Source organism: Triticum urartu, chromosome 6A, assembly GCF_056163025.1.
Source record: "Triticum urartu cultivar PI428250 chromosome 6A, HENAU_Tu73, whole genome shotgun sequence".
Lineage (NCBI taxonomy): Eukaryota > Viridiplantae > Streptophyta > Magnoliopsida > Poales > Poaceae > Triticum > Triticum urartu.
The window spans coordinates 390,746,887-390,761,277 of NC_141878.1; the positions used below are offsets into that span (position 1 = coordinate 390,746,887).

The 14,391-nt window shown below is 41.7% G+C and overlaps 2 protein-coding genes across 2 annotated transcripts; one reads left to right on the top strand and one right to left on the bottom strand.

The window, feature by feature from the left end:
• Window positions 1–1,200: 1,200 nt before the first annotated feature.
• LOC125513725 (Eukaryotic translation initiation factor eIF2A family protein) lies at window positions 1,201–7,985 on the top strand. The gene is made up of 13 exons (XM_048678904.2): window positions 1,201–1,360; window positions 1,442–1,799; window positions 3,074–3,260; window positions 3,365–3,599; window positions 3,677–3,745; window positions 3,831–3,932; window positions 4,971–5,011; window positions 5,239–5,372; window positions 5,452–5,515; window positions 5,648–5,744; window positions 5,821–5,936; window positions 7,515–7,540; window positions 7,632–7,985. Exons 1-13 carry the CDS (start codon window positions 1,327–1,329, stop codon window positions 7,726–7,728), a joined length of 1,560 nt encoding a protein of 519 aa, XP_048534861.2. The 5' UTR covers window positions 1,201–1,326; the 3' UTR covers window positions 7,729–7,985.
• Window positions 7,986–8,518: 533 nt separating this feature from the next.
• LOC125513726 (uncharacterized) lies at window positions 8,519–13,736 on the bottom strand. Its single transcript, XM_048678905.2, has 4 exons — window positions 13,572–13,736; window positions 10,742–11,032; window positions 9,953–10,189; window positions 8,519–9,203 (listed from the first exon to the last, which is right to left on the bottom strand). The coding sequence occupies exons 2-4, from the start codon at window positions 10,988–10,990 to the stop codon at window positions 8,928–8,930; spliced, it is 762 nt and encodes a 253-aa protein (XP_048534862.1). The 5' UTR covers window positions 10,991–11,032; window positions 13,572–13,736; the 3' UTR covers window positions 8,519–8,927.
• Window positions 13,737–14,391: the final 655 nt, after the last annotated feature.

Genomic DNA, 14,391 nt, shown 5'->3' on the forward strand with positions numbered 1-14,391 from the left:
TAACAAGAGATGGAAAAAGAAAGTTACTAAACTGTTCCTTTGGCATGGTAGACATGTTCCCACTTTCTAAGTGGATTGCTTCAATAGCTCAGGGCATGTTATCATAATAATATACTCCCCCCGTTCCAAATTTTTTGTCTTAGATTTGTCCATATACGTATATACCTAATACTAAAACATGACTTGATACATCCGTCTCTAGACAAATCTAAGACAAAAATTTTGGGATGGAGGGAGTATAAAAATAACTCTATTGGTCTTTCTTTTTCTATACAATCATCGGGAGGAAAAACAGTCGGATCAAATGAATATGTGTACATTCGGTTCAACATATATTTCCACCGCGACTCGTGATAACTGTGACTTGTATGGTACCTTCAAGATGGATCAACTTTTCAAACAAAACTATTGATTATAGGATCAGGGTCACTCCACCAAAATCGATGACAAAAGACACATAACAGCTGAGCTGGGCGGGCGGGCGGCCCATTCCCGCGCGGGATGCGTGTTTGGTCGCCATCCATCCCCCAACATACGCGCACACTGGATGCCAAATCCACTAGAGGAGCCAACGCTCATTGGCGAGTGTGGTAGGACGGGTCTAGTTCGTGTCGCGCCATTGCGTTTGTTGTTTGCTGGCTGTAGTTTTTTGTTGTGCCTTTTTTTTGGTTTGTTCTTTCCGGTTTCATATTTTTTTGTTTGGTTTTCTTTCTGTGTTTTCTTTTTAATACATTGTGAACACTTCTTTAACATATGATGAGCATTTTTTGAATACACACCAATATTTTTAATATTTACTAAACATTTTTTAATAAACACTGAAGATTTTTCTAATATATGATGAACATTTTTAATATACGTTGACCATATTTTTAATATATACTGAACTTTTTTAAAAATTATACTGAACCCTCTCAAAGAAATTGTACTGAAAAATATGTTTTTTTGTTTTCTAATAGGGATTTGAATTATTTAGCTCCTTAAAAGAAAACCGTTTCTTTGTTTTTTGAGGGAAACTCGGTTTTTTTGTTGAGAGAAAAAAAGCGCTCGTGCCAGAATGGGCCGCCCCATTTCCCAGGAATGCAGCGCAATCTGTTTATTGGCCCGCCGACGTTTTTCTTCCGTTTCTGTTGCTACGAACTAAGGCCCACAACGCCCTAACAAAAACTGAGGCCCACAAACTAATGAGCCCCATGTGTCAGTGAGGAAGGCATGACATAGGCACCACCCGCATCCAGCAAAGTCCCCTCGCCGCGCCGCCGCATCCACCGCAGCTCCGCTTCTGATCTCTCCGCCGGTCCCCGAGACCTTCTCGCGCAGTCGGCCATGGCATTGCAGCAGCCATCCCTCGCCATCCTAGGTACGCTGCCTCCTCCCCTCACGGTGCTTTCCCCTAATCTTGCGCCCGTCTGACGTAACGCGCGACTGGGGCCAACCGCAGTGCGCGAGCCCGACGGCTTCACGGTGTGGCCCGGCCCTCCCTACCCGCCTGGTTCCAGCCCGCCGCAGAGGCTCCCCAAGACGGCGTGCAGCGCCACGTCCTTCTCCAGCGACGGCTCCCGCCTCCTCGCGACGGTGGCCTCGGCCTCGGCTACCGTCTACGACTGCAGCTCGCTCTCCGTCATCAGGTCCTTCGACCTCCCAGGCCTCACCTCCGCGGCGCTCTCGCCCACTGGCTCGTACCTGCAGACCTTCCAGAAGTCGTCTTCGCCGCAGGTCAAAAATGTCACGGTCTGGCACGTTGACACCGCCACGGCGCTCTACCAGCACTACCGGAAGAACTTGTCTAAGGCCAATTGGTTCGTGCTACTAGAACTTTGGTGCTTAAATTATGATTCATGAACCTGGATGCTTAATTATACATGTACAACTTTTAATAGTGAGGCTGAACACTTCATATGATGGAGTGAAGTGCATCTGCAATTGTATCCTTTAGTTCATTGCAGGCATTTCATTGCTAAATAATTGCCCGTGGGTTGCAACGGGAGTCTAAACATTTTAGTAGTAGATGAGATTAAGCACTTATTTGGTAAGAATTTGTTGACTTACCAAAGAAAATATTATTTAGGAGAAAGATCAGATATGAGAGGAAAATTGCCATCTTATTGTTAAGCACTTGTTGACGTGCCAAAGAATATTACTATTTGGGAGAAAAATCAGAGATGGGAGGAACAAAATCAAACAGGAGAAGGGAAGGTGGGACCATATATAGTGAGGTTGGACGAAGGAGAGGTTCGACAAAAGAGAGGGTGAAACAGGAACCTTACGTTCTTTTTAAAGTACTAGAACAATGCCCGTGTGTTGCAACGCGGTATAAATATTCTAGTACGTTAAATTGTGATTTACCTTCCCATAATATGCGATTGTGTAAATAAATGTTCATCAAATTCTACCCGTGATTTACCTTATATGTTGATCATTAGTGATTTACCTGCCCATAGTATGTGATTTTGTAAATAAATGTTCATCAAATTCTGCCCGTGATTTGCCTTACATTTTGATTAGAAATTTGATAAGTAAATTAAAGTGAAATTGGTTTACAAGGTAAGTAAATTAAGGTGATTCATTATTATACGGGGAAGGTTGGACGAAGGGGTGGTGGGAAGAAAAGTGAAACGGGAACCTTACATTCTTTTTAAGTAGTAGATAAAAGTAAATATAATATAATATAATATATATATATATAGAGAGAGAGATAGAGATAAAAATACAATAGATGTATATGAATGTTCCAAAGCTGCATATACACATAAATATCTCCTATCACCCTTTGTAATGTTTGAAATCACTACTGAATAGGTACGACTATCCTAGATTTGTGGTGCTATTGTTTTAACTTCTAAGACATCCATACCTAGTGTAGTTCAACAAATATTGATTCACACCCGGGGTAATGATTCCAACTAGTCAGGCCTTGGATGCTTCAAAATTTGCATAACTCTTGTTTCTAGGGTGCTACGTAATCTAAACGGACTGTACACCTAAGACCGCTAATTTAATTTAGCCATAGTTTGGAATGGGTGACGAGATGCATAAAGCTTACTGGTGCATGACATGTTGATTAAATTCATAGGCCAATGGTTCAATTTTCTGCGGACGAGTCAGTCGCTTGTCGGATGGCGACCAACGAGATGCAGTTCTTTGACACAAATGATTTCACTAAAGGGATTGTGTACAAGGTAAGATTACCAGGCATAGCTGCATTGCAGCTAGCAAGTGCTCCAGGATCTCATGTTGCTGGATTTGTCCCAGAGGCAAAGGTATGACTTACTTGCTTTTGACTTTTGCAGTGTTTCTACAGTGAATTAATTTCACAAACTCAATGGTTTTGCTATCTTTCTCCTTCCTTTTTTCTTGTAAGTAGGGTGTTCCAGCCAGTGTTCAGATCTTTTCTTGTGACAAGGATGCACAAAACCAAGTTGTTGCCCGCAGGAGCTTTTTTCGCTGTTCAACTGTTCAGTTTCACTGGAACAAGGGGTCTACTGGACTTCTTATTGTTTCCCAAGCTGATGTGGATAAAACCAACCAGAGTTACTACGGTGAAACCAAGTTGCACTACTTGACAACTGATAGGGCCTTTGAAGGAATTGTTCCTCTCAGTAAGTTCTTAGTTTTTGAAATTCTTCACAAGGCTATTTTTTAAAGTCTGGTCACTAATTCTATCAGCAATTTGCAGAAAAGGAGGGGCCAGTGCATGATGTTCAGTGGTCTTCTTCAGGTTCAGAGTTTGCTGTGGTCTATGGATGTATCCTTACTCTTACATGAACCATAATATTTCAGATTTAATGTCTTGCTGTTTTCTGCACAAGTGTTCCTTGACTGAAACTCAGTTATGCCTGCCAAAGCAACAATATTCAACAAAAAATGCAATCCTCTTCATGAGCTTGGTGAAGGCCCTTATAATACGATAAGATGGAACCCCAAAGGGCGATGTATCCTTGCAATGATTTGATCAGCCAGTCGTGCTGTGTTCTCTGGTTTGAGTGGGTGTATATATATAGGGTTGCTAAAGTGCGCTAGAGCGCATTACGATTATAATGCGCTCCGACCCATAGGAGCACGGGCGGGTCACATGTCCTACTCAGCATAACCACCTATTTTTCTTGTGGAGGATAGTAAAATCACAAGAAAGTATAGTAAAAGAATTAATCTTATTACTGACGCATCTGTACGTTCTCCGTCCCACCATATAATTTAGCTACATAGTAATGATCTATGGGGGAAATAGTAACAACATTAATTGGGTTACTGCTTATGCACCGGTTCAGTGCCCATGGACATTTTTCCTTTTTTATTTGATTGCTCATAATTTATTTAGTGTTTTCCGCTCTATACAAGATATTTAGTTAGGACACAACGAATTACTACTAGATCCAACTATATTTACTAGATTCTCGTTTTTTTTACTAGAAATAAGGTCTAGATGGTAATGGTTTTGATTCTATTACTATGATAGACGGATTACTACATAACCTAATTATTTTACTACCAAACAACTAAGAAAGAAAAATGGTGCAGATTGAACCGATGCAAGTAGTAGTAATGACAGTTAATCTATTACTATGACGAGCGGGAACTTGTGTGTGCAGCCTGTAACGTAATTAATTCTGTTACTTTTTTTCGGATGGCCCATTACTATGTGTACTAATTTTCTAGCGAGACGAGGAACCAGTGGGTGTAGCCGTAATCGATTAATTCAGTTACCATATCTGCCACGTATTTTTACTACCTTAAGAAAATTAGGTGCGTGTGTGGGTGGTCCGTGTGTACTGGCCGAACGGCGCGTGATACGGCCGGAGCGTAGAATTAGAGTTCTACGCTCATGCTCGCTTTAGCATACACACCCTTTGTTATAGTATAGTTATTAGCATAGCAATATGCGTCTAGCAAATTATTAATGTTATTTCTTTCGTGTAAGAAAAAAATCATGTTTAGCTTGGTGATATCCTTAACCCAAGTTTGTCCACCAGTTATTGTTATAGCTGGATTTGGTAATTTGCCTGGTGATATGGTATGTCATTCCGCTAAAATTTGTAGTAGGCAATAGCCTTAACAGTTAGAATGAGTGAACATTCTGACTGGGGAAGTCTTATGTGGTTTAAGAGAACCTATGACAAACTATAAAGCAAAAAAGGGCATCTTTTAATATTTCTAGGACAAACTATAAAGCAAAAAAGGGCATCTTTTAATATTTCTTCAAGTGGTTGCCACATAGCTCACAGGGTATTTTTTGTCCAGGCTTTCTGGGATTATTCAGAAAAGAAGTTGATACAGAAAGCAAAGGCTGAATGGTCTGTCATAAGTGAATGGTCCCCTGATGGTCGCCATTTTATGACTGCTACAACAGCTCCAAGGCTTCAAATAGATAATAGGTACATTTCCTGCAGCTTTAGCATGCTAGTGGAAATGGTTTAGGATCCTTGCATGATTATCTTATATTTCCTGGTGCAGAATAAAAATATTTGACCACACTGGATCTCTGCAGTTTATAAAGGAATTTGAAAAACTGTATCAGGTATGTCGACAGCATATAACCACTTCTCTGTTATCTGTACCCCATTGGTCCTAAACAATTAGTAACGTGTTGAAGAAATATATATGCAAGCCCTCACATTGCACTCATGATTGTTGCTTTTCAATTGTGCAGGTTGACTGGAAACCAGAATCTCCTGAAAGATTTGTTGACATTGCTGAGCTCACGATATCTTTGAATGGCTTAAAAATTGAAGAAACAAAGAAGCAAGGTTCCAGTATTATCTTATGCTCCATGCTAGCAAGTCTGGACAAATTATTTTCTCCTATTGACTTGTCTAGTTTCAGGACAAGGTTCTAAATCGGCACAAACATCAAGCAAGGCTCCTGTAAATGTAGCAGCAAAACCTGCAGGAGCATACCGTCCACCTCAATCAAAGCACACTGCAGCGCTTCAAGACAAGGTAAATATGAGAGATACATCAAATTCTAGTTATCCTGAAATGCTGGGCTTGCTATCACAAACTATAGAACGAATCACATCTGTTATCCGCATCACTGACCCTGTGCTGATCAAATATTGACATTTTGTGGGGAATCAAATTTTGACTTCATTTGCTCGCTTGCCACTTTATACATACCGAAGGGTACGGTGCTGTCTGAGCACACTTTGCAGACTTCCTCATAAGAATTGGGATCTTTGATATGTGGACTAGAATGTCGAAAGAACAGAAAAAATGTGATGCCAAAAAATCATATGAATAATCATGATGGGCATCCTAGGATGAATCCATTCTTCAAAGCGATCTTGCTAAGTGTACCAGTAAATGAATAGGTGCCAGGTTAATAAAACCCAAACTGTTTCCGCCTTCCTCTCGAACTGAGCTATTTCTGGTCGCTCCTGAAGTCCTGCAATGCAGCACACTGCATGTGCATAATGTTGTGGTCAAACAGTAATAGCCTAGTCTTTGAGAGCACATATATATTGCAGGAAGATGTCCCACCAACTCATTTATTACCTAGAGAAACGAGTCGACATTTGGCATTTGTTTGTTTATTCCTGCAGAGTATTTTTAATATACTAGAAAAGAGTATACCATTGCTGCCTGCACCCGCAGGTTAGATTACCAGCATGTGCAATGACATTACGCATTCTACGCCATTTCACTGAAATAATACTGTTTGCTGGTTCATGATTTTGTATCGTAACCTGATTACAGCGTTAATGGATACCGTCAGGTTAGATTACCAGCATGTGCAATGACATTACGCATTCTACGACATTTCACTGAAACAATACTGTTTGCTGGTTCATGATTTTGTATCGTAACCTGATTACAGTGTTAATGGATACCGTCAGATCTTGTTTGTTTTGGTTGCTCTGTAATCCCATAACACGGTATTAGACAAGCCTAGTACAAATTTGTTACCGGTCGAAATCATCCGTAATGAAAAGCCGCTATAGTCCCCCCTCGCTTTCTTCTCTGCGATTTATGCTGGTTAAAGCGTCGCTGTCGCGGTGCCACCGCCACCAGCCGTCGACGACCCGTCATTGCAGGCGCCGCCGCAACCAGTCGCTGTCTTTGCAGCCACCGTCGCTGCTGCAAGCTGTTGGCCTCGCTACAATTCGACATCTCCCCCAAGACACGAACGATGTGTCCTCCTTCCTCGCTCCCCATGCGCGGTAGGGAAGCTACAGTGCTACACTGGTGTCCCCTGTGTCCCTTTCTTCTCGGCTTGGACCTGGACACCATGCTTCCAGCTGGTGGTTACGTCGTCCTCGGCTGATACATACCAAACTCTAGTATTCATTAATGTTACAACGTAGGTAGCCAAACAAAATATGATCTTTGCCCATACCATTTACGTTAGATTTGCGTTTGCATTACCAATCTGGAACCAAACACTTAGTTAATTATTATTTTGTACTCTGTATGTTATACTACCTGCAGCACTCTCTGTTCGTAGTTCAAGTGGGTGAGAAAGCTCTCATTGCTCTTATATCATATACTGACTTTCCACATTATTTTGTTGAATCGCAGCTTTTCGGTGGCCTTGCTCCTACCGGGTCAGTTTCTTCATCACGGCCTGCATTTTCTTGTTTTTATCTTATGTCACTTTTGGCTCTATGCAACTCACCAACCTTGGAAATGAAACAGAGGAGAGATGAGCAAAACTGCATTGAGAAATAAGAAGCGGAGGGAGAAGCAGAAGGAGAAGAAGGCTGGGGAAGGCTCTTCCGCTGATGACAGCTGATCCACTGGCTTGTTTTGGCATTTTTCGCTGCTGAGTGAAATTCATAGTGACGAATAGTTCCTTCATTCCGAAGAAGAAATGGCTATGCATCTTGTGAATGAGAAATGACGCTTTCCAGTTACACTGTAATATGTGAGACTCGAGTCAGAGGCACAAGAATGACCATAGAATTTTACTCGACTTTTCGCGCTGAACGCACGGACAGTTTGTGTAACTATATCACAGAAAACAGTGGAGCTATTTTATTTTGTTTGTCAGATGCATGTTTTTTTTTCTCCTAGGAAACACATCAGCAGCTCTGGTTATTCATTAAGCTGTAGAGAAGTGCCGCCACAAGACACAGAAAGAAGTCAACGCAACCGCCCTGAGGTTTCAGGAAACGATCACATTGCCCCTTGAGCTTTGAAACCGGTTATTTCATCCCCTGGAGTTTGCAGAACTAGATAAAGCACCCACTGGGAGCTTTGATCTGCTCCGACGAAGAGAGAAGTCGACGCAGCCTTGCGTGCATGGAAATGACCATCACTGGACTATGACATTACACGCCACCCAGCGAGCAAGACCGACGACACCCACAAACATTTTTTTTTAAATGGACACCCACACACATTCGTTGACAGCATCGCATCCCTATTCTTTTCAGGCAATACTTCACAGCAGCAAGAGCGTGAGAAACAGATAGATGGAATACATTACATCAGGAACTCGTTAACTGGTCTTGAAACATTGGTTCATGATATTCATTGCACAGTGGTATTAATCTTCCATGTTCTTTTCTTGTATTAGAGGATTGTAAACCAATGCAAAGGATGCCAACGACATCCAAGGACCAAGTGCTTAGATAAATCTTCAATTTAGCCACATTGGTTCTCATATGGCTTTTACAGTTTCGATCCATCGCAAAATAGGTGACCAGCCATGACCTACATCTGATTAGCAGGCTAACCATCATAAATAAGGAATAATCGGTCTCTTCGACTACAAAATTTCCAACAACTTATACCCACATTCAAATACTTGACAAACCAGAGACAGAAATACACGCTAACCAACAAAGAACAACACCATCTGCCCCATCAGGAAACTCCATCCATGTAAAACCTTTGCTCCAGCCAAGAAACGCAGCCAGTACCCATCTCACCCACACAACACCCAACATATTCTTTCAAGTGTCAAAAAAGGACGGTGGAACGCCAGAACTAAGACTTCTGGGCATGTGGACGCCAGTTCCCTCTGCAAAGCTCCTCCATAAGATGAACAAACTTTTGAGGCTGCTGCCACCACATGGGTTCCGTAGCAGCTGGCCTTTCGTACCGCTCTTCTTGAGAGCCCTCGTTTTGCATGAATTTCTCCGAGAAATTGCGCCATTGTTGCATGGAGCGCTTCAGCCGGGCAGTTCGCTTACCAGTAACCAGATATCTAGTGTAGTCCCTCGCAAGACGGTACAGCTCCTCCCCTCTGATAATATGGATGTACTGCACACCATCACACAAAAATACAAGTGATTTAGATTAAAGTCACGAGTGCTTAATGTTAAGGATCAAGCTAAGCACAAATACACAACTATGAGACTTTGTACAGGTATAAAGGTCACTTGTTATTCCCATATTGCATGTGGAGGATGCAACCTATTCATACACAAGAAACTTACTTCATAAGCACATGGTACGCAGTACATAACTAACACACAATCTTCAATACAACCCGAACCAAGTAAGCAACCAGCAATGAACTAAAATCTTTCAATACAACCCGAACCAAACAGCGACCAGCAATGAACTAAAATCTTTCATTACAACCCGAACCAAGCAAGCGACATGCAATGAACTAAAATATTTCAACCTGAACCAAGCAGGCGACTGGCAATGAACTAAAATCTTTCAATACAACACGAACCAAACAGCGACCAGCAATAAACTATCTGTCAACATACAGCGCTTGATGACTAAAACATACTCATAGAAAACTATTTTGGTACAAATGATCCGATGCTGGTTCTAATCACAAGGAAAATGCTAGATGGCACAGTTATTGTACTAAAAACTAACTATATAACAAGAAATTTCCTAAAATATAACCTAATTATTTGCTGAATAGCCATTAATCATTATAACATAACTAGAAAGTGGAGCTACACTACAGTTTACAAATCAGGAGCGGTAAATGCAAATAAATAGCATTCTGAAAGAAAGGATAAACACAAGTAGAAAGCAGTGATAGTTACCACAAGTATAAAAGCAACAGTTGCTAAGATAACTTGGACTACTTCATCCAATGATTCCTTGAATGATTCATCTTCTGGGCCACCGGAACCACCATTGCCTCCACGCCTGTTTCCATTCCCTCCACCTCCACCAGATGCTTGTTCTCTCAGCTTGGTGAATTTCTCTTTCAGCGCATCTTGTATGGGTCGTGGCTTTTTTGCATCAGCCATGGCCTTCTTCAAATGATCCATAAAGGGCTGTAACAAGGCAACAAACAAGTTAAGCAGACTGTCCTGCCACACTCCTAATAGAAACCAAATCAAATGTATGTACATGCACCTTTCCAGCACAAATCATACGGTGCATAAATTGAGAATATAGAACTCTAGTGCCCCATACAGCTAATGTTTACTTCTATGACCAAGCCAGACCATGCACCTAATTAGAAACCCAGAATATTGTTTGAATATGAATACAAAACTGTGTCTGTTACAATAACTTGGATGGTCCCACATAGGCTCTATTCTGATCAAATAAGCAATCATCAGTTTTTTTGTCAAAACAGAGAAATATCAGACACAAGCAAAAATAGCCTTTCGACCAACCAAGATTACATGAGTTAAATATCTTAGTTTCAGGAGCATGCCATAAGCATGTTTTGGGAGAAGGTGGAGCAAGGTTGAAACAAATAATGACAGATATGTTAGTTCGCTTTGAGAAAAGAACAATAGCATTCATGACTATTTTATGGGTTTAGACACATACTCTCATCATGCATAATCAAGCATAGAAACACGGAATATGCTTACATCATTGTCAATCTCAGGGTTCCCTTTTCCACTTGAGGCGCATACAGGAGTAAGCCTTGGATGGCTAGCAGCAACAAGAACAAGGCGTGGGTAGATATGCTTATCAAGCTTGCGAAATCCGAGAGGACGTGACCGTAGGGAATACTGGGGAACAGGTAGTAATCTGCAGGTCTTCCCAAGACCCGTTATGGGTCTGTCCACAATGAGCCCAGTATGAGGCTTGCAAGTTGTAGCTTGGAAGTAGCTCATGGTTTTCTTTTGCTTGAATCGCCGAATTCACCAAAGACAAGCCTGTAGATTTACAGACAGCGTGAGTTTTTTCTACGGAACAATAAATGAAGTAGGAGCAATAAACCAATCCATGTTCTTGTATTCACCATAGTTCAATCATACAAGTGGAAACATATTCAAATCTATACTCTATACCTACTAATAAAGGGCGGTGATATGCTTGGTCTGTCACGCACTTTCTTACAAAAAATCCCTGATCTATATGAGAATCAACCCGCAATACCAAGAAAAACGATTTGCCAAAATAAAATAAAAAAGATTAATATTTAGCAAAGCACTGCTTCGGGCCAATTCGTATATTGATACAAAGGTGTTTCGAGCCAGGATCGAACTCACAACCTAACCTCCCCGTCAACAACTATATACAGCCAACTGGGCCAGTTGTTGGTTGTGCTATAACAGACTGTTCGTTTGATAATTAATAGTCCCACCTCGCTTCTTTACATAAATTTTTCATAACTTAAATATGTTGGGGACTTCCCTACAGAATTAAGGAGGCGCCTTGAGAATAAACAAAAATAGGTGTGAGTCCCGGCATGGGGAACGAAGGAATTTAACTTAACCGGGTGGCTGCACGCTCCCTATAAGAAGAGAAGACTCAATGATGAAACAGCAGGTGCCTATATAAAGAGAGAGACCCAGTATAGAATGAAACAGACCCAAGAAGGAAACGGGCGTGTTCATCAGTTCCTATGAAAGGAGAGGCCCAATACAGAATGAAACAAGACCAAGAAACAGCATGTGTATGTGCCTATAAAAGAGAGACCTAATAATAAAGAATGCATTGGTTATCCATGCAATGCACAGAGAGAATGCTCCTGCTCACGCATGCATTGGTGCCTATAAGAATGCTCCTCCAATCAGTGAACGCTATGCCAACGAAGACCGGGAAAAAGACAGCAGAGATAATTAAGCCAAGCCGGGCCTAATAATAATAAATCAGGACTCCTCCACTCCGTGGCCCTCCGGCCATTTAAAACCCTATAAATAAACTAACAGAAATCCACATGCTAGATTTGTACCAAGCAAGCATAATTCATGTGTACTAACGGAAATCCACGTGCTAGATTTGACAATGAAGAAATCATAATGTTGAAGAAAAAAGTGTAGCTTTATTACCAATTAATCGGTTGAAAATCTAGCATAAACACTAGCCACAATATCAACGCAGTTGTTTTCTACTAAATAAACTAATGGAAATCCACGTGCTAGATTTGCACCAAGTAAGCCTAATTCATGTGTTCTAACGGAAATCCACGTGCTAGATTTGACAATGAAGAAATCATAATGTTGAAGAAAAAAGAGTAGCTTTATTACCAATTAATCGATTGAAAATCTAGCATAAACGCTAGCCACAATATCAACACAGTTGTTTGCTACTAAAGCAGACTGGATTTAATAGTAGTCATAAAGATCATGTGGACTAGGCAATAAGTAGTAGGATGAAACATGCTTCTGTTTTTTTTTTCTTCCTCTCTTTCCAATGGTTGCAGAGAGTAGCTCGCGGAGGGCGGCACTCACGTCGAGCTTGGCGAGATTAATTTCTAAAGCTTTAAGCATCCCCTTGCGCTAGCGCAGTTCAATGACAGGTGTGTCGCACGATGGCCAAGCTCATCATCTTAAGATTGACAACGTTCGGATGTGTTGTCATGGGGGGTGAGGGGTCTTGACCATGCTTATTATTGCACTACGTCGCTAAGATATTAATTCTCCCGTTGCAACGCAGGGGCATGTTTGCTAGCAAGAAGCAAAGTGGAAATACATCGAGGTTGTGAATCTATTGACGGCTTCAATTTCATCAGATAATCTTGAACAAGACAATTTCTCTTCTCCAGATGGTAGATAAAAGCAAATGCATAAGATGCAATCTTGTGGTTTAATAACCACCTTGAGGAAACATTTAGCGTGGTTCTCACAATCTCAGATCTGGATGTACGTAATGCCAAATGCCAAAAATTTAATACGGAATCCACAACTAAACATGCACTACCTTGCTCATGCTCAAACCAACTTATGGAAAACCACAAGTTAAGTGGATAAAATTCTGCCTCAGGAATGATGGCGCGGAACGACTAAAGATATGCGGACACACAGCTACAAGGAATCTCTCGTCCCTTCCCATACAACAGAATGAACCTTCTCCGGGAACTCCGTCATCACAAATCACATGCGGAAACGCAGCGGGCCGGAAAGGGGGTCGTAATCGGCGGTAAGAAACAGTATGTTTTGTTGATGCTGAAACAGTGAGGGGCTCAGATAAGGGTAGAGGCCCACCACGCCTCTCCCCATCTCCGCGGCAATTTGTACGATCAGGTACCCGAGGGGGTGAACCACAGCGCAGGCCAGAGCATCCTAACGAACCCTAATCAAAGTGGAAGGTGCCGCTAGGCACAAGCCACGAACACGACGACCGTGAGACGGGCAAACCAAACGGAGACGAGCGCACGGGAGCACGCGAACGCCGAAGGCGAGGGTCTCGGATCATGTGAATACGCGGGAGGAAAACGGGGGCGGCGGAGCAGGCGTCACGGTCGCTTACCTCGAGCACCACGGCGGCGGAAGCGGAAGGCTGGACCCCGGCGGTGGGTGGAGGCGAGGCGGGGTTTCCGCGTACGAAGGGGGAACGAGAAGATGGGACGGGGAAGAAGGAAGGAGGAAGGGAAAGAGGCGATTTGGATTGGGGTCCTCGTACTCGGCTCGGCTCCGGCAGTTTTTTTTTTTTTTTTTTTGAACACTCGGGTCGGGAAGTTTTTATTTTTTGAGAGTATCCCAGCGCCGCGCAGTGAAAGAGTTGATCGGAGCCCACAGAAACGGGTGGGCTCCCCGCTCCGCGTAGCTGCTCGGTCCTGTTTCCTGAATCGGGGTCTTCCCCTTTTTTTAAACCGGATTTATTCTGTATTATTTTCGGGGTATTTTGGTTTTTTATTTTAAGTTTTTTACTTTTAAAATCTCTTGATTTTTTAAATGGATTTTTTTTTGAATTTTGGGAAAACATTCAAATTATTAATTATTTAAAATTTTGGAATTTTCCTGAAAGTCAAGATTTCTTTTTCTAATTCATGAATATTTTTGAAATACGGAATTTTTTAAAATTTCAAGAACATTTTATGAAAGCCAGAAGCACTTTTTCAAATCTATGAATATTTTTAATATATTTTTTTGAACTTCGTGAATATTTTTTATAAATTCATATTATTTTTTAATCCTAAATTTTTTTGAGGAAAAATCCCAAACAATTTTTAAGCAACCAATTAACAGCAAAGAAAAACAATAAAAGAAAAAAGCAGGGGCACCCCGCCTCGTACATGTGCCGGCCCAAAAGCGCACGAGGGTGCTGGGGGTGCGCGTTCGGTGAGTAT